This window comes from Hypanus sabinus, chromosome 10 (assembly GCF_030144855.1).
Source record: "Hypanus sabinus isolate sHypSab1 chromosome 10, sHypSab1.hap1, whole genome shotgun sequence".
In the NCBI taxonomy this organism is placed as follows: Eukaryota; Metazoa; Chordata; class Chondrichthyes; order Myliobatiformes; family Dasyatidae; genus Hypanus; species Hypanus sabinus.
Window position 1 is genome coordinate 58,469,131 of NC_082715.1, and position 27,623 is coordinate 58,496,753.

General features: G+C 38.5%; 1 protein-coding gene across 1 annotated transcript; it reads left to right on the top strand.

Annotated features, from left to right (window-relative positions):
• Positions 1 to 1,270: 1,270 nt before the first annotated feature.
• Positions 1,271 to 27,613, top strand: ywhaqa (tyrosine 3-monooxygenase/tryptophan 5-monooxygenase activation protein, theta polypeptide a). Its single transcript, XM_059981906.1, has 6 exons — positions 1,271 to 1,411; positions 1,816 to 2,310; positions 19,787 to 19,910; positions 20,332 to 20,495; positions 24,141 to 24,236; positions 26,549 to 27,613. Exons 2-6 carry the CDS (start codon positions 1,921 to 1,923, stop codon positions 26,612 to 26,614), a joined length of 840 nt encoding a protein of 279 aa, XP_059837889.1. The 5' UTR covers positions 1,271 to 1,411; positions 1,816 to 1,920; the 3' UTR covers positions 26,615 to 27,613.
• Positions 27,614 to 27,623: the final 10 nt, after the last annotated feature.

Consider the following 27,623-nt stretch of genomic DNA (forward strand, 5'->3'; position numbering starts at 1 on the left):
GCTTGTGAGAGTTCACCCTCTAGAAAGACATTCTGACATCAGCCTCTGAGACAGAGATCACAGGGTACCCAAATGTGTGTTCATCTCTCTTTTAAAGTGTGCTGAATCTGTTCAATTGTATTATGGCTTCCTAATCATCTTCCTTCAACTTTCTTCATTTTGGATTTCTCCAATGATGATTAAAAGAACCGCAAATGCTGGAACTCTAGAAAACGGAAATGCTGGCAGTGCACAGCAGGTCAAGCAGCGTCTGTGAAAAGAGAGCAGAGTTAACATTACAGATTATTTTTGAGGATGAATCTTCAATATGAAACATTAGTTCTGTTTCTTTTCTCACTTATGCTGTGTGTGTTCGGAATTTTGTTTAGGCCAATAGGCCCATAGTTTACCACTATTGATGCACCATAGAAAACACTTTATATGGATGCTTCACAGCTTGCTATGGCAAATGAGACTACAAGAAATTGCAGAGTTGTGGCACCATTCAGCACATCACGGAAAACAGATTTCCTCCAAGGTTTCTGTCTATACTCGCTGCCCGCTGCTCCGTAAATGTAATCAAAGATCACACTCGCCCCGGACATTGGGTCTTGTTCTCCTCCCATTAGAAAACACAAGAGCTGAAATAATCACCATTCTGCTATTGAACAGTCCCTCCGTACAATAAGATGGACTCTTGATTTTACAAGACTTCGTTATGGTCTTTCACTTTATTCTCTGTCTGCACTTCCTCTGTAACATTTTATTATGTATTCTATAATTGTTTTCCCTCAATGCGCAGTTGTAATGATCAATATGGATTGCATGCAAAACAGTTTTAACTATATCTCAATACATGACAATAATCATCTAATTCAAATATTTAAAGTATTTCCTTCCACCAGTAGCACTTCTAATCTGCATATCCCAAACATATTTAGTAGCTGCAGTTGAAACTTGATGTTTATTGTTTGATGTGTTCTCCCTGTAGATGTCATATTGCTGAGCTGTGCGAGTGGATAGTGTCCCTCTTTGCTTCAATGCATTGCCAGTCAAACATAACCTGCAGCACTGACATGAAGCGTCCCGTCCACAACCACGCCCTTACCATTCCGCTGGTCGGCGCGGTCGTCATGCCAACTGGAACGTCATCCTGCCCTGCATCTAATTGGAGGAAACCCCGTTGCCGGGCTGCAGGCTCCTAGCCGAGCTAACCTGTAAGAATAGAGTAAAGACTTTGCTGATTGGATGACTTCGGCACGGCCGCGGCAGGTCTCAATAGTTCATTCGTAGAGCAACTTGTCCGTCATACTGAAGCAATGGAGAGGCGTGGCTTTCCGCGTCCGTCAAACCGGGTGGGTGGGCCCGCCTCCACCTCCGGTCTTCCGCTGGCCCAAGTTGATCCATTTGAGGAGCCAGAAGGTTGAACCAGGTTTGTTTTCAGGGAATCTCTTGCGATAATCGCTCTTCTCTTTCGGAAGGAGGCAAAAATAAAGGGGAGTGGGGAACTAATTTATAAAATAATAGAAGAGTGTTCGATATTTTAAATTTAAAAATAATTTTGGAATTGTCTGCAGTCTTGGAGTTTTGGGTTAATTTTGAAGATTTCTTGGATTTTAATAAAAATCCGCCATGTTTCCTTTTTTTGTACTTTGCACAAATTAGATCCACGCTACTCTACCCCGAGATCGATTTCGGAGGGGGAAAACAAACGGATAAGAACACCCCCTCACCAATGCACTCACTCTCCCGCTCTTTGCCCACCTATCAAACTCTTTTGGGTACATTGGTTGTGTCTTAGAATAAATTTCCTTTTTTCTCTCCGTCTCTCAACAGATTGCATACCTTTTAGCTGAAAGGCGGAGTGAGCAGGAGAAGTTCAGCCCTCGGTGTACCGAAGGCACAGCAACAGAACTTAAGGAGAGGCCGGCCGACAGAAGCATGGAGAACACTGAGCAGGTCAAGCAAGAGAAACCAGCTGAGCAGACCAACAGCAACCCCGACGATGCCAAGCAGGTTGATCAGACCAACAGCAATCCCGAGAATGCCGAGCAGGTGCAAAGAGCCAAGCTGGCCGAGCAGGCCGAGAGGTACGACGATATGGCTGCTGCGATGAAAGCGGTGACCGAGCAGGGCTCCGGGCTCAGCATCGAAGAGAGGAACCTGCTGTCGGTCGCCTACAAGAACGTGGTGGGCGCCCGCCGCTCGGCGTGGAGGGTTATCTCCAGTATGGAGCAGAAGAACGAGAAAGAAGAGAAGAAGCTACAGCTGATTAAAAGCTACCGGGAAAAAGTAGAAGAAGAGCTCCGTGAAATATGCGGCGACGTCTTGGTAAGCGGTGTACAAAGGAAGGGAGGGGGGTGAGTCTCGATTAGAGGTTCCACTAGCTTTGAAACCATTGTAAATAAACTTCTCTCCAAAGAAGCAAAAATGCATTAAGTGCGTTTATGTGCAATCTTCGGTCAACTTCCGTGAAGTACTTAATATAACAAAGAAATCTGAAACAGGATTAAGACGGCTCTGTTTGAGTTACGCTATTGAATATTGGTTTTCTAGGTTAGTGTGCTTACATACACGTGAAGAGGGAAAAGATTTTATGCAGCTCTTCGTTTTTTTTCCCACTACTGTTTGTGATACGCTTGATTAATTCAAAGCTATACGCAGTCGGTATGTAATATTGTAACCATTCGAGGGGTGACGTTTTCAAAGATTAATTATGAATTAGAATGCTGCCTTTAGCTGTAGCTGATCATTACCAGAGTAAGCCATTCCTGCATTAAAATGTTTACATTTTCTGTTAACTAACTAAAGTTGCAACATTCAGCAGAAAGTTGCTCTTGCAGTTTTATAGACAGCGTTGTAAAACTGTTTCCTTGTTACTGTATTGCTACATAAGCACCGTTTGAAATGGGTATATTTTCTCTGAATTGGCGAATTTTATTTTTGCTTGTTTGGGCGTTGATAGTGTTGTGAAAAATACAGGTAGTTATCCTATTTAATCTTGTATCTTACCTTAGATGGATGTCTGTTTAAAAAAAATGTAGGCTGAAAGTTCATTTTAAGATGTTTGATGTATAAATAAGGCAACAGTGACGACGTTTGAAACGCGGTTGCTTTAGCGTGATGGAAACTGACTCCCATTTCAAACATGAGGTTTTAAAATTGAAAATTTAAAATAATAAAAAAATGTTTTTTTTCTGTACTGCTCCCCTCCACTTACTACAGATATCACTTAAAACTGCCACATTATCCTATCAGGCTGCTGCAGTTCAATAATATGTCAAATAAGTTCATGGCAGTCATATTGTCATGTCACGGTTCCAAGTTGAATTCAGGTGTGCAGGCTGGGTGGGGTGGGTTGGTATGAATCATATACATCAGATCAGCTTCTTCACAACATGATGTTGCAGCCAACATCGCACTTTTGAGGTTTATCATAATAAGTCTGCCTGATTTAATTTAATTTAATTTTAATTACAGATATTTTTAAAGAAGTTTTTGAGGAATTTTGTTTTAAACTAGAAATATTGAAATTGTATGTGAATTGAGCAAAATGCCTTGAGGAAGGTGCAAAATCACAAAAGAAATGATAAAACGTGCATTGCTTGTTACTTCCCTGGATTGAAATCTGTTTTTCTCCTAATGATTATGCAGTGGCATCAGCCCTAGGCTGAAGATTTTATACAGGTCTATTTTGATGCATTTAAGAAAAATTGAATATGGTTGTATGAAATCTGTTGCTTTTTTTAATTATGTGGCTCTTTTAATTATGTTTCTGAGTGTTTGACAATATATACAGCCTTAACTCTCTTCTTTTGGTTATTGTCAAGCAATTCTGAATGAATTTTCTATTCTTTTATTTCATGAAAATAATCCATTCTAGATGGATTTTCAAGCAATTTGTACATTAGCACAAACTCATGCTTCTGTGATCAGTCAATTTAAACAAGACGGTTTTGGAAATTGGCTTTGTAGCTTCTTCCTGCTTTTTATTTTATAAAGTACTTCTCATTGTCAGCCATACCTCTATTCATTTTATGTAGTGACAGCTTCCTTTAGTCAGATGTATTGTAGAACAGATGGAATTGGTCATTAATGTAATTAAATCATGTCTCGATGAAAACCTGGCTTGAAACCAACTGGGTAGAAATGCAATATTAAATGGCTCTTGCCCCAATTTTGTCTCTTTACTACCAGCTTCCTAACTGAGTTACTGAATCTGACCTTTGTCCTGCAGTTAGACTTTAAATACCTTTTTCATTTATACTGCTGTCATTTTGCATTTCTGGGCACATGGATAGGATGCACATTTTTAATGTGGACAAATTAGGCATATTAAGTGTTATAAGCAGTTGGAAAGTAGCTGGAAGGTCAAATTGACTACATTGTTTTTTCAATGGTTAAACTAGAGATGAATATTCAGATGTGATTCTGAGATGGGTGGATAACTAATTAAAATGCAGTTAGTTGGTGAGTTAAATTGTGCCAGAGTCTGTTATGTTGTATCCTAGGATCCTGATGTTTTGGAGGCTTCATTGGATATAGTTTTATGCCAAATGTCTGGAGTGTGGTCAACATAGAGTTTGTTTTATTTCCAAATAGGTATAGAGCTCATTCTTATCATTTTGATTTACTTGCAATCTCACAACTTCATTTCAGTGTTGTCTGTGTGGAATTTGTGCCATCTCTGTGTGGGTTTCTTCTGGGTGGCTAAGTAATCAACCACCACATTTCAGCTATATAGTGATGGGTTAATCTGCAAAATTAGATTCTGATTAGGTCAAAATTAGGTCTCTGAAAGGTCTCTATTTTAAGAGGGTAATAAAAGAATAAAGTTGATGGGTAAGATTTGCAGGATTATAATATTAAAGGGGTTGTCACAGTAAATTAATTTAAGAATTTAAGTATGAAATCATCTAGATTTGGTGAACTACAGGTGAAAATGGGCAACATGAATATTAAAAATTGAGGTAAAAGGTATGTAGGTGGGTAGAGAAGAGTGTTGCAGGACATATGCAGGAAGAGCAACAAAATGAGACAATTTAAGGGAAGCTAGAAGTTTAGGGAGTCAGATAGAAATAGAGCATTTTAGCTGCCATTCTGTTCAATTAATTCCCTTTGGTGTTTACTATAGATGTAAATAATTTGGGTTTAGGAGTAAGTTATAAATCAAAATGGATACAAGTTAGGGGATAAAGTTAATCCTTTAGAAGGTTGGAAGCTATAGCAAGTGAATTCCAGTGAGATGAGGGAATAGAAACACTGGCAGATGGAGATCGGCACCAATGTTTGTAAAGAGCTGCAGTTTTGAAAAATAATTCAGAATATTCTCTGGGCTGAAGCTATTGGATTAAAGTACAGTGATATAGTTTGGTTTCTAGATTTTGGATTCTAGATTTTATAATCTAGAACAACCAAGAGTTAATGAATCTAAATAGAATTGTAAGGCTTAAAATTACTGGAGCTTAATCTAGATTGCTACCTTACATTGGGGAAATGGCAAGAAACAAAATGGATGTTTTTCATTCAAAATCTTGTACTGAGGCAATGCCCAGATAGAAGTATTTACAACTTTGAAGAGTTTGATTTGAGGGCAATAAGTTGAGAAGGCACTACCATATTTAAATGGTGGAGTTTTGGGATGGGTGCAGGGTGAACAACGTATATCTTCAAGCATACAGCAGAATGTTTATATTTTGAAAAAGTTTATGGAATTTTTGTGCTTGATGTTGACATTTTGAAAATTGGATGTGCACCAATGTGGGAAGTTCTGCAGACCCTAGAGAATCTTTAAATTAACGCAAGTACTGACATAGCTTTTAATGCATTGTTGATGTGAATAAAGTATTATTCTTTCAGTTGCTAATCCATGTTGTGCGGAAGAACTGTTACTTCTGGCACTGTTCAGCAAAGCTGATTTAATTTTTTGTTCATGTTAAAGAGGCCACTGAGCAAAACTGTTATCCTCTACTACCTTTCCTTATTTCCCTAGTGTATTAACACTGCAAAGTTAATTTCTACTGCAGGATTGGAAGTTTGTTCAAGATAATGTTATTGTCATAGTCAGTGTTTTTTTTTCTCCAGAAGTTTTAATTACTATTATGGAACTCAAATGTGCTCAATTTCATTAGGTACTTTTGTATGGTTATTTAACATCTCTTAATAATATAGTAAGTAGATATAAGTGGTATGGCCTCTTTGTTCTAACATTCGGGTTTATTATGTACTTAACCACCAGCTTGTCACACTTCACTTTTTCCTACATAGCTACTGTGTTTCCATGGCCGGCTGGTGGCGTAGTGGCATCGGCGCTGGACTTCGGAGCAAGGGCTCCCGAGTTTGAATCCAGCCGGCCCCCTTGCATGCTTTCCATCCGTGCTGGGCTGAGAGTTGAGCTGGCAACTTGGTCTCGTAAAAATAAGAAAAACGGCAAAAGATTGCCATTACGACGGCATCCCAATGACTCCACTTGGAGTTGAGGGCTTTCTTCTTTCTTCTACTCTGTTTCCATGGTATCCAGGGTCCAGAGTTCCTAATTGCCTAATTCTGCTCCTATATCTTATAGTATGTCTTATAGTACTTGACAACTTGACTTAGTGCAATGAAGTAGAAAATTCTGAAGGTCTGAAGAGAACTTTAAGGAAATTCCTTCTCGTTACAGTTGTAAATGGCCTGAGACAAACTCAAACTGAGACAATAGTTTCATGCTGCCTCCCTTCCCTTTTTCTTCACTGCAAATTATAATCTTTACACAGAACACGGGACGCCATGGTAGCATAGCAGTTACCATGACACCATTACTGCCACTATCTGTAAGGAATTTGTACGTTCTCCCTGCGACTGTTTGGGTTTCCTCTGGGTGCTCCGGTTTCCTCCCACAGTCCAAAGGCTTACAGATTTGTAGGTTGATTGATTATTGTAAGTTGTCCCATGATTAGGCTAGGTTTAAATCAGGGGTTGCTGGGTAGCTAGGCTCAAAGGGCTGGAATCGTCTATTCTGTGCTATATGCCACTAAATAAATATAACTTGAAGCTTGGGGCATCAGAGTTCAGAGTTCAATTCCAATGCTATTTGTATGTCTTTCCCATGAACCGGTTAGTTTCTTCCTATGTTCCAAAGGTGTGCCTGTTATTAGGTTAATTGATCATTGTAAATTAGGCTATTGTTAAATAGATGGGTTGCTGGGTGATGCTGCTTCTTGGCTAAAACGGCCTGTTTCTCTCTCAAAATAAATAAATAAGCTGCCTTTCTATATGCCTTGTCAGCCCCCTTAAATGCAGAGCTCAATTTTGTTTTTTTGAATCAAAAGTATTGTATGTTTAGATCAAAGAATTAAACTACTATGTTTTTTTCATTTGGGAAAGTCAAAATCTCAAACAATTTGTACCTGATATAGTCATTTTAAAATTTCTTTACAACTTTTTGATTCACATACCACAGGGTATTACTTTTGCATTCTTTGATTATGCCTAATTTTTCTTGTGATTTATACTGTATAATGTTTAACATTCTTTTCAAGCAGAAACTGCATTGTACCAGAAACTTAGCATTTAGAAATGCATTTACAATTTATAAGAGTGGAAGAATGGTGCATTTTTTTGCAAATATGAGTTGGTTGATCTAAGTGAAACCCAATTTGACTGGTATTCATGTTAAACTCAGTTTTCAAATGTTATTTTCATTTTTGGCTTTTTAATTTAATATTTCCCAATGTTGTAGCCTGAACAATGTTGTATCTAATATTTAATCTCATTGCTTTAGTCATGTTCAATTTGCAGACTGATGATTCCGAATTTTGAGTTGAGTAATCATTAAAAAAAAATACATTAATGCTAAGGAAGGGGAAGGTTGGGGGGGTAGATTTGAGTTAAGTTGTTCACTAATATAGTGACTTAAAGAGTCAAGATCAAGTTTAATATCACTGGTGTAAGTCGTGAAATTTGTTTTGTGGCAGCAGTACATTGCTATACATAAAAAACTGTAAATTACAATAAGAAATTATATTTACATTGTGTCCCTTTGGCTCCTGTATCTCCTCATTGATGGTAGCAATGAGAAGAGAACACATCCTGGATGATGGGGTCCTTAATGATCAAGTCAAGTCACTTTCATTGCCATTTCGACCATAACTGCTGGTACAGTACATAGTAAAAATGAGACTATGTTTTTTCAGGACCATGGTGTTACATGACACAGTACAAAAACTGGACTGAACTAGGTAAAAAAAAAACTACACTAGACTACAGACCTACCCAGGACTGCATAAAGTGCACAAAACAATGCAGCCATTATAATAAATAATAAACAGGACAATAGGGCAGTAAGGCGTCAGTCCAGGCTCTGGGTATTGAGGAATCTGATAGCTTGGGGGAAGAAACTGTTGCATAGTCTGGTCTTGAGAACCCAAATGCTTCAGAGTCTTTTCCCAGATGGCAGGAGGGCGAGGAGATTGTATGAGGGGTGTATGGGGTCCTTCATGATGCTGTTTCCTTTGTGGATGCAGCGTGTAGTGTAAATGTCTGTAATGGCGGGAAGAGAGACCCCGAGGATCTTCTCAGCTGACCTCACTATCCGCTGCAGGGTCTTGCGATCTGATATGGTGCAATTTCCGAACCAGGCAGTGATGCAGCTGCTCAGGATACTCTCAATAGAACCCCTGTAGAATGTGATGAAGATGGGGAGTGGGAGATGGACTTTCCTCAGCCTTCACAGAAAGTAGAGAAGCTGCTGGGCTCCCTTTGCTATGGTGCTGGTGTTGAGGGACCAGGTGAGATTCTCCTCCAGGTGAACCCCAAGAAATTTGGTGCTCTTAACGATCTCTACCTAGGAGCCGTCGATGTTCAGTGGGGAGTGGTCGCTGAAGTCAACAACCATCTCTTTTGTTCACATTCAGAGACAGTTTGCTGGCTCTGAGCCAGTCTGTTAGCCGCTGCACCTCCTCTCTGTAAGCTGACTCGTCATTCTTGCTGATGAGACCCACCACGGTCGTGTCATCGGCGAACTTGATGATGTGGTTTGAGCTGTGTGTTGCAGCACAGTCATGGGTCAGCAGAGTGAACAGCAGTGGACTGAGTACACAATGATGCCGCCTTCTTGAGCCTTTTAAAGGTATCCTCTGCTGGAATGGCTAATGCCTATAATGGAGTTGGCTTAGTTTACAACTTTGTGCAACTCTTTCTGATCCTGTTCAGTGGTCCCTCCATACCAGATCTTAGAATGTTCTCCATGGTACAGCTGTAGAAATTTGTAAGTGTTTGCTAACATACCAAGTCTACTCAAGTATAGCCACTGTCAAGGCATCTTTATATTTGCATTAATATGTTGGGCGCAGGATAGATCTTTAGAGATGTTGACAATCAGGAAGTTTATAACTGCTCACCCTTTCCACTGCTGATCTCCTAATGAGGACTAGTGTGTGTTTCCTCAACTTCCCCTTCGTGAAGCCAACGGTGAATTCCTTGGTCTTACTGATGTTGAGTGCAAGGTTGTTGTTGTGACACCATTCAACCAGCTGATTTCTCTTGCTCCTGTACACCATCTTGTCACAATCTGAAATTATCCCAACAATAATTGCCAGCTGCAAATTTATAGGTAGCATTTGAGCTATGCCTAGCCACACAGTCATTGGTAGAGTAGAAGAGTGGGCTGAGTCTGGATCCCTGAGGTGCACCAGTGTTGATTATCAGTCAGGAGAAGTTATTTCTGATCTGCACAGACTGGTTTCTGGTGAGGAAGTCAAGGATCCAGTTGCAGAGGAAGGTACCAAGGCCCAGGTTTTGGAGCTTGTTGATTATATCTGATTATGAACAGAACTGGTGTGTAGTCCTATCTTTATCTGAAAAACACTCATTTCTTTCCTACAATTTATTCAGTTCATCTGTGCAATGAATGTTCGTCACTGCCCTCTCTTGGCACTGAAATCCTTTACACTTACCACTTATAACTAATTCCATTTGTGGCTTGCATCCAACTATGGTATCTCCAGTGGTGTTTATTGCCAACTATTTTATAGCTCTCAAAACATGTTGAAAGTACTAGAAATATTACATGTTTAAAGTTGAGAATTTCAGTTGTGCGTAGTCCAAGCTATAGAGCTTGTCAAATTTTAGTCTTGCCCTTCCTGGGTCTGTACATTTTAAACTTGTGTCCCAACAGGGACAGGCCCTGTTTTCGTTACTCCTATTTCATTGTAGTACAGGAGCCTGATGACCCACTCACTGATTCACAATCAGCTACTTCCCATCTGCCATTACATATCAAAATGGTCCATGAACATTGCCTCTTTTATTTGCACCATTTGTTTTGTAATTTATAGTTTTTTTTGTCTTAGCACTGTACTGTTACTGCAAAACAACAAATTTCATGTCTTCTGTCAGTGATAATAAATCTGATTCTTACCTGATCTTCTGCAAGTAAAATTGTTGAATAGGCAAAAGATTTCTTGTTTGCATGTTCAAGCACTTCAGTCTGTCAAATTTAGATGGGAGAATAATTAACTCCTAAATACAGTATATAAAGCTCTTTTACCTGGCTTTGTTGAGTTTTGTTATAACAGCTTGTATTTGGTATTATGGCAGCATACACTTCAATATATAGCTGTGAGCTCATTCTTAGTGTTCTGTATAAGTTGATAAACTTCAGATAACACCTGCCTTTTATGTTTTTTTTGTGTGCAGCTTAATTACTTAATTTCTGAGCTCTCCAAGGTATTTGTAGGTTTTGCATAGGTTTGCTTAATTTGAGACCTCCCTGTTGCATCAGAAATTGTGCTGTCAAGTACCAACCCCTATTTTTTTTAGATGAAGTTACCATTTCCTGTTTTTGTTTTCCTTTCAAGTTTTACGGAGGCATCTTGCTGCTAATGGCTTATCACCAGTCTCTGGAGTAAACTGACCTGATATTCTTTCAAAGTAGCTTTTCAAAAATGGCCTATTTTCACTCTTGTGACTTTTGTAAACCTACAAGTTTGGTCTCATAGTCCTTTTTTTCCTAGATATGGATTTAGAAATTTATATGTGTAAAATGGGATTATTGATAAATGGTGGATGAACATAAGTTTAAAGGCAGTATTAGTTTGAAATAGATCTATAAAGGACAGTTTCAGTCTGACTAGAAATTGTGTAGGCAACACACATAAAATGCCGGAGGAACTCAGCAGGCCAGAAGGCATCAATTGGAGAGAGAGAGAAAAAGTACAGTTGACATTTTGGGCTGAAATCCTTCGGCAGGACTGCAGGAAAGGAAAAGATGAGCAGATTCAGAAGGTGGAGGGAAGAGAGAAACACAAGGTGATAGGTGAAACTGGGAGAGGGAGGCATGAAGTAAAGAGCTCGTGGTCAAAGAGTCGGAGAGCAGCAGAGATCACAGAAGGGGAGCAGTGAGAGAGTATTTCACTGTGTTCTGGAATTCAATAAACATAAGGTGCAATGAATAAATGAACTGCAATGATTTTAAGTTCAGGACCTACTGCTAAAACATGGCTGGAAATGTGAGGTGAGTAAAATACAGGAGGTTAGAACAAAGTTTAGGAAAATGGGATCGGCTTGCCTATAGATGATAAACAGAATTTTGTTCTTGCTGGGTTAATTTGGGATCCTTTAGCATGTCTTCGATTTAAGAGACATCAGAAGCTTGTGGCTGCTGCGTCTAAGGTAGGCTTGAGGAGAGGAAATTATCAATAATGCATTTTTGGCAAGAGTTATCTATTCTAGCTGTTCAGTGGCTCAAAGATCTACATAATAGGATTAAGGTGCATGATATTTCATTAAAGAACAAATCCCACAACTTTTAAGTTGTTAATCATGATCAAACAGTGCAATCTTTTCCTATGAATTTCTATAGACTAAAGAAAATAACTTTTACAGAATTTTTAAAAGTTTTGTTTTGTGGAAACGCATTCCAAAGTATCGTGGAAGCATGATCAAATAAAATGAGGTAGCTGCTCTAATCTGGTACAAGAATTGAACCTTCTGATGTGTATTTGAAATGTGAAAGAGTCCAGGAGTCTTCTGAAAGCATAGTTGGTAATGATGGATCACTGGAAGGATATAATATAGATCTTCTAGCCATCAGAGTTAGAAATGCAATCATTCGACGGGCTGAAGAAGATAAATGCAGTGAGTCTAACATTGGTAAACCAAAAATTGCGGTAATAGGATGAGGTTGTAAATCGATATTCAAAACCGCAGAAATAATATCAAAAATATCTTTCCAATATTTCTCCAAAAATGAACAAGACCAAAACATATGAGTTAAAGACGCAATTTCAGAATGACATCTATCACAAATAGGACTTATATGAGAGTAAAAATGAGCTAATTTATCCTTGGACATGTGGGCCCTATGTACGACCTTAAATTGTATTAGTGAATGTTTGGCACATAACGATGATGTATTAACTAATTGAAGAATTCTATCCCAATTCTCACTAGAAATACTAAAATTAAGCTCTTTCCCAATCCTGTTTAGTCTTATAAAGAGGCTCTGAACGATCTATATTGTTGAATTGGAAAGAAATTGATCCTCCCACTGTATTTAATTGGTTCTCTCAAACTATGTTATGTTTAAATTTAGAAAAAATTAGAAGTGGTACTTTTGAGACTTCTATTAAATTTGAAAAGTTATGGAGACCATTTATTCAACGTTTTCATATGATGTAATATGACCCTGTGCCAAGTTCATTTGATTTCCCAGCTTTTAGCTTATGTATTTTGAGAGGACCGGAAGTGACGGCATTGATTAATACTTATTTTTGTGAGATATTATAAACAGCCCGCCTTTTTTTTTCCTTCTCTTTTTTTTGTTTTTTTTTCTTTTATATTACTTATTAGTTACAGTTATTAGATTAGATTAGCTAGTTCTGCATTATATAAATTTTTTTTTGTTTTTTTTTTCTTTCTTTTTTCTGTTTTTTTTATATTATACATTATGAAATATTTAGATTTACTATGTCCATACATATATCTTATGGCTTATGTCTTGGTAAACTCATTTATATTGTAACTATTCTGTATGTTTTTTTTTCACATGTAATGGAATGTGTATGTTGGTAATTTCTTTATCAATATATCATCTGTATTCTGTCCATATTACTAATATTAATAAAAAGATTTAGAAAGGAAGGATATAATATGGAGAAATAGTGGATTGCACACAGCCTGAAATGGAGAAAATGGTCAAAAGATGTAAAAATGAGGCTAAGAATTGTATTTTTGAGGTACAGTAGAACCAGAACCCAACAAAGATTGAGAACAGTCGACCCTCCTTATCCGTAGGTTCCGCATGCACGGATTCAACCAACCGCGGATTGGGAAAACCTGGAAGTTCGCTCTCCAGCACTTGTTGTTTGAGCATGTACAGACTTTTTTTCTTGTCATTATTCCCTGAACAATACAGTATAACAGCTATTTACATAGCATTTACATTGTGTTAGGTACTATAAGTAATCTAGAGATGATTTAAAAGTACAAGCCGTCCTCGGGTTATGAACGCGTTCTGTTCCTGAGTCCGTCTTTAAGTCGGATTTGAAATCAGAACAAGTACATCCGGTATTATTTAGCATCAGTTAGTCAAATGCTTGTCTTAGTATAGAGTATGTATTTTACCTTTCTATGCATATAAAATACTTAAACGTATGTATTTTAATAATTAAGCCACTGCGTTGCTTAGTAATAATTGTAGCTTTTATCGGGACAGGACCTTGACTCACTTTATTCTCACCATTATTCTCACTTTATCCTTTAAAACTATTCAGATCATTGACCGACGTAGCCTAATGCTTTTCCAAATACCGATGGCGTTTCACCACTTTCCGTTCGCTTTATTACTTCCACTTTATTTTCAATCGTGATCGTGATTATTTTTGTGAACAGAAACACTGCGGATCCAGAGCTGCGTGGGTCTTAATGTCCACCGCACTGAGACAGGTTAAATAAGGTCTGGGGTTCCGCTGGGTCCTAAAGACCACCGACTTAAGCATCCGCAGGGGGTCTCGGAACGAATCCCTTGCGGATAAGGAGGGCCAGTTGTACACTATAGAAGAGTAAACAAATATAGAAGGCTGAACACAGATCTAGCAACGACTGTGCAAGCATGTGGATGTCAGCGAGTTAGACTGGTGGGAAGAGTTTAAAAAGAAGTCAGCTTTATAGAGAGGGTGTCGGAGTAGAGGGAGTCAGAGTAGGAGGGCTTTGGCTCAATGGGTTGAGGCGAGGTAAGTTACTTGTGAATAGGAAGTATGTCTGTGAGTCCGGTGTTCTGTACTGGGTGTCAGATGTGGGATGTCCGGGATTCCCAGCCTCCCGGATGGCCACATCTGCACCAGCTTAAGGAACTGGAGATGCAGCTTGATGACCTTCATCTGGTCAGGGAAAGTAAGGAGGTGATAAAGAGGAGCTATAGCAAGTAGTCACACCAGGGCCTTGGAAGATAGATAAGTAGGTAATAGACAGGAGAGGGAAGTGGAGTGGGGTAACTACCTGGGGGAAGCAACGGTGGCCATGCCTCTGGCACAGAGATTGTCCCTGTGGCTCAGAAGGCGAGGGAAAGGAAGGATGGCAGCAGTGATTGTGGTGAACTATGTGCCTGTCTGGACACGCCCCCTTCTGACTGCTCCTGTGGCTCCTCCCACAGGCCCCTGTATAAAGGCGATCGAGGTCTGATCCTCTGCCTCATTCTCCAGGATGTAATATGATGGTCACTCACTGCTGGTTCCTTCTTCAGTCAATAAAAGCCGATATCTCGCCTTACGTCTCAGAGTGAGTTATTGATGGTGCATCAGTGATAAGGGACTCTATAGTTAGGGGGGCAGATAGGCGATTCTGTGGACGCAGGAAAGAAACACTCATGCTAGTTTGCCATCCAAGATGCCGGGTCCAGGATGTTTCTGATCACATCTACGATATCCTGATGTGGGAAGGTGAACAGCCAGAGGTCGTGGTACATATTGGTACCAACGACATAGGAAAAGGGAGGAGGTCCTGAAAACAGTTAGGAAAGAAGCTGAGAAGCAGGACCTCAAAGGCAGTAATATCAGGATTATTTCCTGTGCCATGTAACAGTGAGTATAAGAATAGAGTCAGGTGGAAGATAAATGCATGGCTGAGGGATTAGAGCAGGGGGCAGGGATTCAGATTTCTGGATCATTTGGGACCTCTTTTGGTGCAGGCGTGACCTGTTCAAAAAGGTTGGGTTGCACTTGAATCTGAGGGGCACCAATATCTTGGCAGGGAGGTTTGCTAAGGCTGTTGGGGAGAGTTTATACTAGAATTGCTGGGGGTTGGAAACCGAACTGAAGAGCTGGAGGAAGGGGCACAGTTGGTTCACAAATAGAGAAACTTGGAGACAGTGCGAGAGGGAGGATAGGCAGGTGATAGAGAAGGGATGTGTTCAGACTGATGGTTTGAGATGTCTATTTTAATGCAAGGAGTATCATGAACAAAGCGGTTAATCTTAGAGCGTGGATCAATATTTAGACCTATAATGTTGTGACCATTACAGAGACTTGGATGGCTTAGGGGCAGGAATGGCTACTCAAGAGTGGCAGGCTTCAGATGTTTCAGAAAGGACAGGGAGAGAGGGAAAAGCGGTGGAGGCCTGGCAGTGTTAATCAGAGCTAGTGTCATGGCTGAAGAAAAGGAGGAAGTTTCATGGAGGGATTGTCTACTGAGTCTGTGGGTGGAAGTTAGGAACACCAAGGGGTTAATAACTCTACTGGGTGTTTTTTATAGATCACCCATTAGTAACAGGGACATCGAGGAGCAGATAGGGAGACAGATTCTGGAAAGGTGTAATAGTAACAGGATTGTCGTAGTGGGAGATTTTAATTCCTAGAACAAGGGGTTTAGATGGGGTGGAGTTTGTCAGATATGTTCAGGAAGGTTTCCTGAAACAATACGTACACAAGCCTACAAGAGGGGAGGCTGTACTTGATCTGGTATTGGGAAATGAACCTGGTCAGATCAGGTCTCTCAATGCGAGAGCATTTTGGAGATGGTGATCACAATTCTATCTCCTTTACCATTGTTTTGGAGAGGGATAGGAGCAGACAACCTAGGAAAGCGTTTACTTGGAGTAAGTGAAAATATGAAGCTATCAGGCAGGAACTTGGAAGCATAAATTGGGAATAGATGTTCTCAGGGAAATGTACGGCGGAAATGTACGGCAGAAATGTGGCAAATGTTCAGGGGATATTTGTGTGGTGTTCTGCACAGGTATGTTCCAATGACACAGGGAAAGGATGGTAGGATACAGGAACCATGGTGTACAAAGGCTGTTGAAAGTCTAGTCAAGAAGAAAAGAAAAGCTTACTAAGGTTCAAAAAATTAGTTTATGATAGAGATCTAGAAGATTATAAGGCTAGCAGGAAGGTGATTAAGAATGAAATTAGTAAACAAAGTACACTGCAGATGCTGTGGTCAAATCAACACGTACAAACAAACTGGATGAACTCAGCAGGTCGGGCAGCATCCATTGAAATGAGCAGTCTACGTTTCGGGCTGAGACCCTTTGTCAGGACTGAAGGAGGAGGGAGGGTGGAAGGTGCCAGGTGAAAAACCAATCAGAGGAAAGATCAAGGGGCGTGGGAGGGGATAGGCAGGAATGAAATTAGGAGAGCCAGGAGGGGCCATGAGAAGGTCTTGGCGAGCAGGATTAAGGAAAATCCCAAGACATTCTACAAGTATGTGAAGAGCAGGAGGATAAGATAGGAATAGGACTAATCAGGCGTGACAGTGGAAAGGTGTGTATGGAACCAGAGGAGATAGCAGAGGTACTTAATGAGTACTTTGCTGCAGTATTCACTACAGAAAAGGACCATGGTGATTATGAGGAAGGCTTACAGCATACTGAAAAGCTTGAGAATGTAGATATTAAGAAAGACGATGTGCTGGAGCCTTTGGAAAGCATAGAGTTGGATAAGTCACTGGGACTGAACGAGATATACCACAGGATACTGTGGGAGGCGAAGGAGGAGATTCCTGAGCCTCTGGCAATGATCATCAATGGGGTTGGGAGAAGTTCCGGTGGATTGGAGGTTTGCAGATGTTGTTTCCCTATTCAAGAAAGGGAGTAGAGATGGTCCAGGAAATTATAGACCAGTGAGTCTTACGTCAGCGGTTGGTAAGTTGATAGAGAAGATCCTGAGAGGCAGAATTTGGAGAGCTTTTATGATTAGGAATAGTCAGCATGGCTTTGTCAAAGGCAGGTTGTGCCTTATAAGCATGATTGAATTTTTTGAGGATGTGACTAAACACATTGATGAAGGTAGAGCAGTAGATGTATATGGATTTTAGCAAGGCATTTGATAAGGTAGCCAATGCAAGGCTTATTGAGAAGGTAAGGAGGCTTGGGATCCAAGGGGACCTTGCTCTGTGGATCCAGAATTGGCTTGCCCACAGAAGGCAAAGAGTGGTTGTAGATGGGTCATTTTTTTGCATGGAGGTTGGTGACCAGCGGTGTGCCTCAGATCTGTTCTGGGACCCCTTTGTGATTCTTATAAATGACCTGGATGAGGAAGTGGAGGGATGGTTTAGTAAATTTGCTGATGACACAAAGGTTGGAGGTGTTGTGGATAGTATGGAGGGCTGTCAGAGGTTACAGCAGGACATTGATAGGATGCAAAACTGGGCTGAGAAGTGGCAGATGGAGTTCAACCCAGATAAGTGTGAGGTGGTTCATTTTGGTAGGTCAAATATGATGGCAGAATATAATATTAATGGTAAGACTCTTGGCGGTGTGGAGGATCAGAGGAATCTTAGGTCCGTGTTCAAAGGACACTCAAAGCTGCTGCGCAGGTTGACCGTGTGGTTAAGAAGGCAAACGGTGCTTTGACTTTCATCAGTCATGGGATTGAGTTCAAGAGCCAAGAGGTAATGCTACTGCTGTCTAGGACCCTGCTCACTCCCCACTTGGAGTATTGTGCTCAGTTCTGGTCATCTCACTACAGGAAGGATGTGGAAACTATAGAAAGGGTGCAGAGGAGATTTACAAGGATGTTGCCTGGATGGGGAGCATGCCTTATGAGAATAGGTTGATTGAACTCAGCCTTTTCTCAAAGTGATGGAGGATGAGAGGTGACCTGATAGAGGTGTATAAGATGCTGAGAGGCATTGATCGTGTGGATAGTCAGAGGCTTTTTCCCAAGGCTGAAATGGCTAGCACAATAGGACACAGGTTTAAAGTGCTGGGAAGTAGGTGCAGAGGAGGTGTCAGGGGTGAGTTTTTTTTACACAGAGCATAGTGAGTTTGTGGAATTGGCTGCCGGCAACAGTGGTGGGGGTGGATACAATAGGGTCTTTTAAGAGGCTCTTGGGTAGGTACAGGGAACTTAGAGAAAATAGAGGACTATAGATAATCTTAGGTAATTTCTGAAGAAATGTTTGGCACCGCATTGTGGGCTGAAAGGCCTGTATTATGCCTGTTTTCTGTTTCTGAGTCTTGGAATAATCTGATCCAAAGCAACCACAGCAAGTTTAGTATGGGTATTGGTTTATTATTGTAATGTGTATGAAGACAGTGAAAATCTTGTCCTGTATGCTGTTTATACAGATCAGATTATTACACTATGCATTGGGCTAGAAACAGGTAAAATAATAACAATGCAGCATTAAGTGTAAAAGCTACCAAAAAAGTACACTCCAAGTAGACAAGAGTTTAGATTTAAAAGAGTAAAGTGATCATATAAGTAATGAATGGATCTGCCAGGCAGCAATTCGTAACAAGTTACCATGGCTGTTGAGAAATTTGTTGTTTTGTTTTAGCAATACAGTGCATGTCATAAAAATGACTATAAATTGCAGAAAAAGAGTGAAAAAAAATAGTGAGATAGCATACATGGACTTTTCAGAAATTGGATGGCAAAGGGGGAAGAAGCTTTTCTTAAAATGTTGACCATAGGTCTTCAGTCTCCTGTACCTTCACCTGATGGTAGTATTGAGAAGAGGGGATGTCCTGGATACATGCCATATTTGCAAAAGTTGTTGTCAACTGGGATGGCATTTCTTGGACATTTTGAAGATGGGCAGTTTGTTAAATGACAGAATTGGTAGCTTGTCCAAAGCTAAATGCTACAATTCCATCATTGATTTTGCTTGGAGTTGTTTTGGTGATTGAGGATGGGGTAAAGGGGCTAAAGATGAGATGATATTTTGTGAGAGCAGAATAATTGGATACACTTTCTATTTTTGCTTTGAGTGACCCTGATAATTTTTGCTAAGATGTGCTTCCATACTTGAGAAGGGAGCTGAAGTATATTTTGGTCAGATCGTATCTGGAGTAAGAGTATTGTATTGGTTTCCTTAAGGAAGGATATATATGCATTTGAAGTGGTTAAGTTTACTCACCTGATACTGGCATGAATTGTTGTGTTACAGGAATAGGTTGGACAGACTAAGCTGGAGTGCAGAAGAGTGAAATATAGAAGCTTCTGAGTGTCTTAGTGTGGACATGGAAACAGAATTTGGTAATGTGAGAACCTAGAACTAAAGGACACTTTGAAACCAAACAAAAATCGTCACTTAAGATAAATGTGCTGCAGCTTTTTTTTCCCCTGAGGATTGAGTGTCTTTCAAACTCCGTGGTGGAAAAGACACTGAATATCTTTGAGGCAGAGTTGTGTAAATTCATGACAAATATAAAGAACTGTTTCTGGAGTAGCATTTTTACTTTCCTTCCAACTCCACCTGAATGCATGCAAATTGAATGTTGATATCATGTATAGTTGTAGTGTTGTAGCACTTCTGAAATTTATTCTTCTTCTGCATTGGACTTGCTTGAGGGTTGACTGATATTTTTCTTCTCTCCCTCTAGGGGCTGTTGGATAATTACTTAATTCCCAATACCAGCTGCTCAGAGAGCAAAGTCTTCTACCTGAAAATGAAGGGTGATTACTTTCGGTACCTCGCCGAAGTTGCTTCTGGAGATGACCGACAACGTAAATTAATTTTTTTTGGTCCTTAAACCTGAAGATCTGTCATTTAAAAAAAAACAAATTTGAACAAATGATTAATGTGCAAGTTTGTCATAAGGCAGCCTCTTGTTCTCATCTAAAATGCAAAAAAGTGGTTCAAAGCTGTTTCTCATCTGCTATGAAATTATTCCATAAACCTGACATTTATGAATTTTAATGAACTGAAGGGATTCCAGTTGAAGAAAACAAATACTTTTATATTTAGAATTAGAATGCTGGAGTTCTGATATTGCACTGCCTTAAAAATGTCTTGTATAGACTTTTAATATGTTGACTGTAATTTTGAAATTAATTGAATTAGCAGTTCTAACATTGCTGAATTGATGATGGATAGAGTTTCGAAGGCAAACTAGGTTTCAATTTATGAATCTCAATATTTTTGTAGAAACAATACAAAACTCGCAAGGGGCATATCAAGCAGCGTTTGAAATCAGTAAGGAAGGTCTGCCGTCAACACATCCAATCCGTTTGGGTCTTGCTCTTAATTTTTCTGTGTTTTACTATGAAATTCTCAACTGTCCAGAAAGCGCCTGCAAGTTGGCAAAAGATGTAAGTTATATCCTTTCCAAGTTTGAAGATGTAACTGGAATAAATTTTAAACTTGTTCTGGCATATTCATGTATACAGTTATGTTTTTAAAAAATATCTCTGGGCTTGCTTTCCTTCTCTAAAGGCATCAAGGTGTTGCTGAGGTACAGAATTGATGTCAAAGTGTCCATCATTAACAGGAAGAAATCCACAGGAAATTTTAATTAAAATATTTTGCTACGGGCAGTTCAGAGTAATCTGATCGATATGTTTAACAGATGGAGATCCAGATGGGAGAATTTGCCTTACTACTTTCCTAGCTGTTTGGTAGAATTTGGGTAATTTGCAAATTTTGAAAATGTTTTTGTAAATCAATCAGTTTGGTTTCTCTTATTAAGTAAGTTATAGATAGGCTGAAGGTTTAAGTATCGATCCCTGATGTACATAAATGGGGTGAGGGAAGAGTTTTCAAGCTTTACCGTAGTTGAGAAAGTCATCAGTAAAACTGGAAATTGGGCCTACTTGGTGTGCATATCCAAGGGTATAAATACAAGGATATGTTTATTTCTTAATTCCATGAAATGGAATTAATTGGTGTTGATTTAATTTTATGGTAATAATGGATGTGGGGGATTCTCCTGTCTGACGCCATGGCCTGTGGGCAAGAGGTATTCTAATGGGCTATTTCATGACGGTTTGTCAAAGTCTTTAGACATGATTACTGATCTTGCTAAACATCTTAATTATTAAGATGATGATAGTCCTCTGACTAAAGCAACCCAGTTCAATATGCTTCTGCATTCAGTATTGCTTGCAATGCTCATCTAGCAATTTTCTTGTCTCCAATAACATTTGAAGAATTAATCATATCTTTTCTCAACCTTTGCTCCAAAAACAGCCGTGGCTGATTTCAACTAACACTGTGGCTGAAATCTCTACTACTTGGAACCAGTCTTTTGCACACTCTAGCTTCCATGTCCTTACATGAAACTCTGCCTCTTTTTTATGATTTATGCTCCTGTAAACCCAGGTCTCTCAATTCCTGCATATGCTTTAGACCTATGCTTTTAATCTATATTTTTCATTCTGCGCCAAAATGTTATGTCACAGTATTCTGTATTAACTTGTTTAACTATTCTGTTCATCTGTGTCTTCCTACAGACAGTTATTATCCTATGTCGATAGCACTCCTGCATTTTGGAAATTTTGAAATGTTAGCTTGTATGTCCATATTAAAATATAATGTAACATTTTTTTGTCTTTAATCTATGCCCTTTTGTTTCCATTTTGAGAAAGAAAAGACATCTCACTTCTGTTTGGTCTCTTTCTTTTCCCTCAACCTACTGATATTGAAACCCACTCGGTCTTCACAAGATTCTGTTTCCTGTACTCTGTTCTTGTAAATCTCTTCTGCATTTGTCCTAAAAATTAATTCATTATCCTTCTACTCTACTTAAGGTTTATGTTCCAAGAAAATTAATCCACTTATCAAAATGAACCACTTTGCAGAGTTGAATTCCATTTGCACACTTTGTAACCGGGTTTGTCTTTGTAAAATTTTGGTGCTTCAAGTATTAATACATGATTCTGCTCTTAATTTGGTGTTCTCTATAAGATTTAGCAGAATGCTTTAGTTCATAAGAAAATAAATAAGCTCAATTTAAAATGTGCTTTAGAACTTCCTACATTTTGGATGGGTATTCATTAATATGATTGGTTAAAGTATGTCTTCTCTTTTCTTTCTTTCTAAATCTTTTTATTAATATTAGTAATATGGACAGAATACAGATGATATATTGATAAAGAAATTACCAACATACACATTCCATTACATATGAAAAAAAACATACATAATAGTTACAATATAAATGAGTTTACCAAGACATAAGCCATAAGATATATGTATGGACATAGTAAATCTAAATATTTCATAATGTATAATATAAAAAAACAGAAAAAAGAAAGAAAAAAAAACAAAAAAAAATTTATATAATGCAGAACTAGCTAATCTAATCTAATAACTATAACTAATAAGTAATATAAAAGAAAAAAAACAAAAGAGAAGGGAAAAAAAAGCGGGCTGTTTATAATATCTCACAAAAATAAGTATTCATCAATGCAGTCACTTCCGGTCCTCTCAAAATACATAAGCTGAAAGCTGGGAAATCAAATGAACTTGGCACAGGGTCATATTACATCATATGAAAATGTTGAATAAATGGTCTCCATAACTTTTCAAATTTAATAGAAGTCTCAAAAGTACCACTTCTAATTTTTTCTAAATTTAAACATAACATAGTTTGAGAGAACCAATTAAATACAGTGGGAGGATCAATTTCTTTCCAATTCAACAATATAGATCTTCTAGCCATCAGAGTTAGAAATGCAATCATTCGACGGGCTGAAGAAGATAAATGCAGTGAATCTAACATTGGTAAACCAAAAATTGCGGTAATAGGATGAGGTTGTAAATCAATATTCAAAACTGCAGAAATAATATCAAAAATATCTTTCCAATATTTCTCCAAAAATGAACACGACCAAAACATGTGAGTTAAAGACGCAATTTCAGAATGACATCTATCACAAATAGGACTTATATGAGAGTAAAAAAGAGCTAATTTATCCTTGGACATATGGGCCCTATGTACGACCTTAAATTGTATTAGTGAATGTTTGGCACATAACGATGATGTATTAACTAATTGAAGAATTCTATCCCAATTCTCACTAGAAGTACTAAAACTAAGCTCTCTTTCCCAATCCTGTTTAGTCTTATAAAGAGGCTCTGAACGTATCTTCATAATTATATTATAAAGTTTTGAAATAAGCCCTTTTTGAAAAGGGTCTAATTCAAATAAACTCTCCAAAGTATCTGAGGGCACAAAATTTGGAAACGTAGAGAGTACAGAATTAAAAAATGTCTAATCTGTAAATATCTAAAAAAATGAAATCTCGGCAAGTTATATTTGTTGGATAATTGTTCAAAAGATATGAAACAATTATCTAAAAATAAATCAGAAAATCTTAGTAATCCCTTACTATGTCTTCTCATCTGGTTGACTAAACAGCTATATTGGAGCCAAATCCTCAAAGATAATTTGGGATTGCTGTGCTTTCTATCCAAGCAAGTCTCAAATAGCTACTCTTATGGAATGGACATAATGGACTACAGAGAACTGGCATGAGAGATTTGTGGAAAGTTGCAAGGGACCTGAAGGTCTTCTAGGGATGAAAATACACTGCACTTTAAATGTCTGAGATTTCCTATTCAAACAACAGTGCTAGTTTCTGTCCTGAAGATGAGATATGGCTCTAGCATCACAATTTTTGGATAGGGTGCCCTTTTTTTGTTATTCTTAGCAATTGCTATTGATTTTGTTGAATAATCATTGTGTATCATTTATTAGATAATAAAGCCAGATATATTTTGAAATGTTCAACCATGAGTATTTCTGCAAGGTAACGGACCTTCAATAACATTTTTTTTGCTCTACTGGGTAGATACTAAGCTTGCCAAAATAATAGTCCTTTCATGGGTTTCAGATTTGCCCTGTTCTGGTAGTATCAGATTGTTTGTATTCCTTCCTGGGTTGTGGGGATTCAGCACAACAGCACCTGTCTGATATTGTCTTTCTGATTTCCAAATTCTGATCTATTTACTAGGCATTTGACCAGGCTATCAAAGAGCTGGATATTCTTCAAGATGATAACTACAAAGACAGTACCCTTATAATGCAGTTGCTTAGAGACAATCTTACAGTAAGTTACTTCAGACTTTTCCCTGTACTTTTCAGTATTGAATTAAAGTTGTACACTTATAACAAGTTTTCACTTGAGTTTTTTGTGCCATGAAATAATGAGTAGTCATCCTTGAAATGTTCTGATGCATTGTATAGATAACTTACCAATGCATTTTATAAAACTTTGCTGAAGCAACAATGATGTCATTATTATCTGTCACCACAGAGGCTGCTAAATCCTTAAAATTCACTATCCAAGAGAGCTGTGGAGGCTCTGTCTCTGATGAAGCCAAGACAAAATCCATTAGATTTCTAAATGTTAAGGGAACCAGGTGACATGGGATTGATCCAGTGATGTTGAGGTAGAAGGTCAGACATGATTTCATTGAATGAGGGAGTAAGCATAAGGGGCTGAATGACTACTACTATTTCTTGCATTCTATAATGGGGAGGGGAAGGGTTTCCATAATGATGGAAACAAATTTTTGAAAAATAGACTCTTCTCAGGCTTCCTTTTTCAAATTTTTGTAAACTTCAGCGGGCGGGCAAGGGGTGAGATCTGGGGTGGTGGGGTGGCATGGTAGGATAGTGATTAGCACAACACTGTACAATCCAGTCGATCTGGCTTCATTTCCCCCGCTGTCTGTGAGGAGCTGTACGTACCTCCCGTGACTGCACAGGCTAGGATGAAATTAGAGGATTGCTGGACAGCACGGCTTGAAGGGCCAGAAGGACCTATTGCATGCTGTATCTCAGTAAATAATAAAATGTTAGCATGTCAGGGAGAGCATGAGAATGGGGCCATGAGTGAAGGGAACACGTGGAAGAGTAGCCAAACATTGAAAGAAGACGTAGAAGGCCTCCACTAGAAGATTGGAAGGAGTGATACCATGGAAGTGAAATTGAGCATTATGAGCAAAGGAGAGCTCATCTTACTAAGAGGTTGTTTGATGTCACCTGCTGCCTAGTTGAACCTGAGGAAGTGGGTAAGGAGGAATTTACAATTGCTGGCTTGTATTGGAGCATAGCTTTAGTTTCTCTGGTGTAGGGATGATGGAAGTGAAGTCTTGTCCAAGAACACATGTCCATGAAGTATGGTTTAGAGGATAACTGAGAACTGTTGGTGCATACATAGCAATATGTGAAGAAGGGAAAGAATTGGGTCAAAAATAGTGATCTTCAATCCAGAGCATCCCAAGAGAAAGGATGAAGAGAGAGACGAGAGGCTATATTGTTTCAGAAGCTCGGGCTTTGTTTAGATTGGAGTAAGTCTATTATAGGAAATTGCTGTTCAAAAGGAGATGATGGTGGCATAGTCGGTTCTCTCAAAAGGGGAAGAGAATCACAAAGGATGGGTGTAATTTTAAGGCCTGTGGAAGGAAATGGAGGGATGTAAAAGGGTAGATGATTGGTGGCAATGATTCAAAAATATTAATAGGTAGGTGGCAAATACTGAAGGATAAAGTTGATGAGATCAGGGTATTGTCTGAGAAGGGGACTCCAGTGATGGTAGTGTTCAAAGATTAGTAGTATTTGAGAATTAACTGGTATCTAGTTAATTAGAAACTAATTGTTGAAGGGTAAAAAGCAGCCCTTTGAGATGTAATGATGAGAGTTAATGGTAGAGAAATCCAGAGAGGCATTAATTCAGAGTTGAAGCAGGCCTCATGGCTCAACTAGTAGTGTCAGAAACCTGAAATTCATCCTAATCTTGAATGTTGTGTATGGAGTTTGCATGTCCTCCTTGTGACTCTATGGGTTTGATCCCACATTCCAAAGATGTATGCTTGTAGGTTCAATGGCCACTGTAAAGTGCCTGTAATGTTTAGGTGGAAGTCAGTGAGATGTGGGAGTAAAAACTGACTAATATAGGATTAGCACAATTAAGTGGTTGATAGTGATTGAGGATTCTATGACTTGAAAGGCCTCTTTCTGTGCTGTACCACTCTTGTCTTTGAACAAAACTATTTGAGTATTTTTTTCTTAAAGGCAAAATTGAGCTCTAAATAAGCTAATTGGGATTTAGTAGTCTCAATGCATAAAATATAGGTTATATGAAATTCAAGTACCTATTGTCATACAGGTTCTTCAGATTAAATTATGGGAAGTGTCTCCATTAAGAGGAACCACTCATTAGAGATGCCTGCAAATAATTTTGCTATGTACAATGAGGAATTGTATGTTTTTAATACTTAGTTATTAAACTTTGAGCGAAAGCATTCTATAGGTGGTCATATTTGGATGTTATTCATTATAATACTTAAAGTTTTTTTTGAGAATTTCTAATATTTACGTATGAGATCGAGTAACGATTTTCCCCTCTGTTTCTAGTTATGGTCATCTGAGAGTGCAACTGATGAGAGTGAACCTGTTGCAGCTGAGCCTGGAGAAAATTAGTTGTACTCAAGGCACAATTCTCCAAACTTTTTACACATCTCCATTCCTTAATACACTCAAAAATTCCTATAGTAACAAAATTTGTCAGTACTGTACTTATTATCTATGTATGGAAAGTCCCATAATTTGTCTTTATATACACACCATTGCTTTAAAAGAAGTCCATCCCTTGATTTGTGTTGATGGTTGTCTGCCTTTCTGGTATGCAATTACTGCTGTAGAAGAGTATATAGTTTTAACTTTATAACGTGAGTAACCTCAAAAATAGAGGACAGATTGTTTTAATATTTTAAATACTTGCAATGTTTGTATTGTGAGCATATTAATAAAAAATTGCTGCATTAGAACGTAATTCAGTTTTACTCCAATATCCCTTTTTTGCTTGCTTCCCATTGTCAAACCACTTTCCAAATTTCCCAATTTCTAGTTCTTCAAAATTAGACTCGTGCATTAAGTACTCTTTCACGTTCCTTGATTTACAATTGTCATTAATTGAAAACTGACATAGCTGAAGTAAAATAGTCCTTGTACACCTCTTTATTCTGCAGGAAGACTGGCCTTGTGTAAACTAGTTACTTTGTGAAAATATAAGACTGAAAACATTTAAAATACAATCAAGTTTTTTTTTTAAAGTTCCTTGTGATTTTGGAAATCGTGAATCTTCACCTTTTTTAAGAAAGAAATGAATCCTTCACCTATCCATGTCATGCTGATCACTTCTCAACTGTTACAGAACATTTCTGCTGAAGTTTGGAATATGCTTGTAAATGATTAAGTTACATACATGACTTTGAATACACTGGAATGGGAAATCATTGGATTGGGCCCAATATTTTTTTTTAAGGCATATTATTTCTTTGCAAGTTTGTGCAAATATAAGGGGATTTTCAGTGAGATTTGGACCACTATAATTGTTAGTCATTTTATCATAATCTCCAAAGGCCTTGTGAAAATGTCAATGCCCAATGTAACATGGAATAAATTACATTTTATAGACCATTTTTACTGA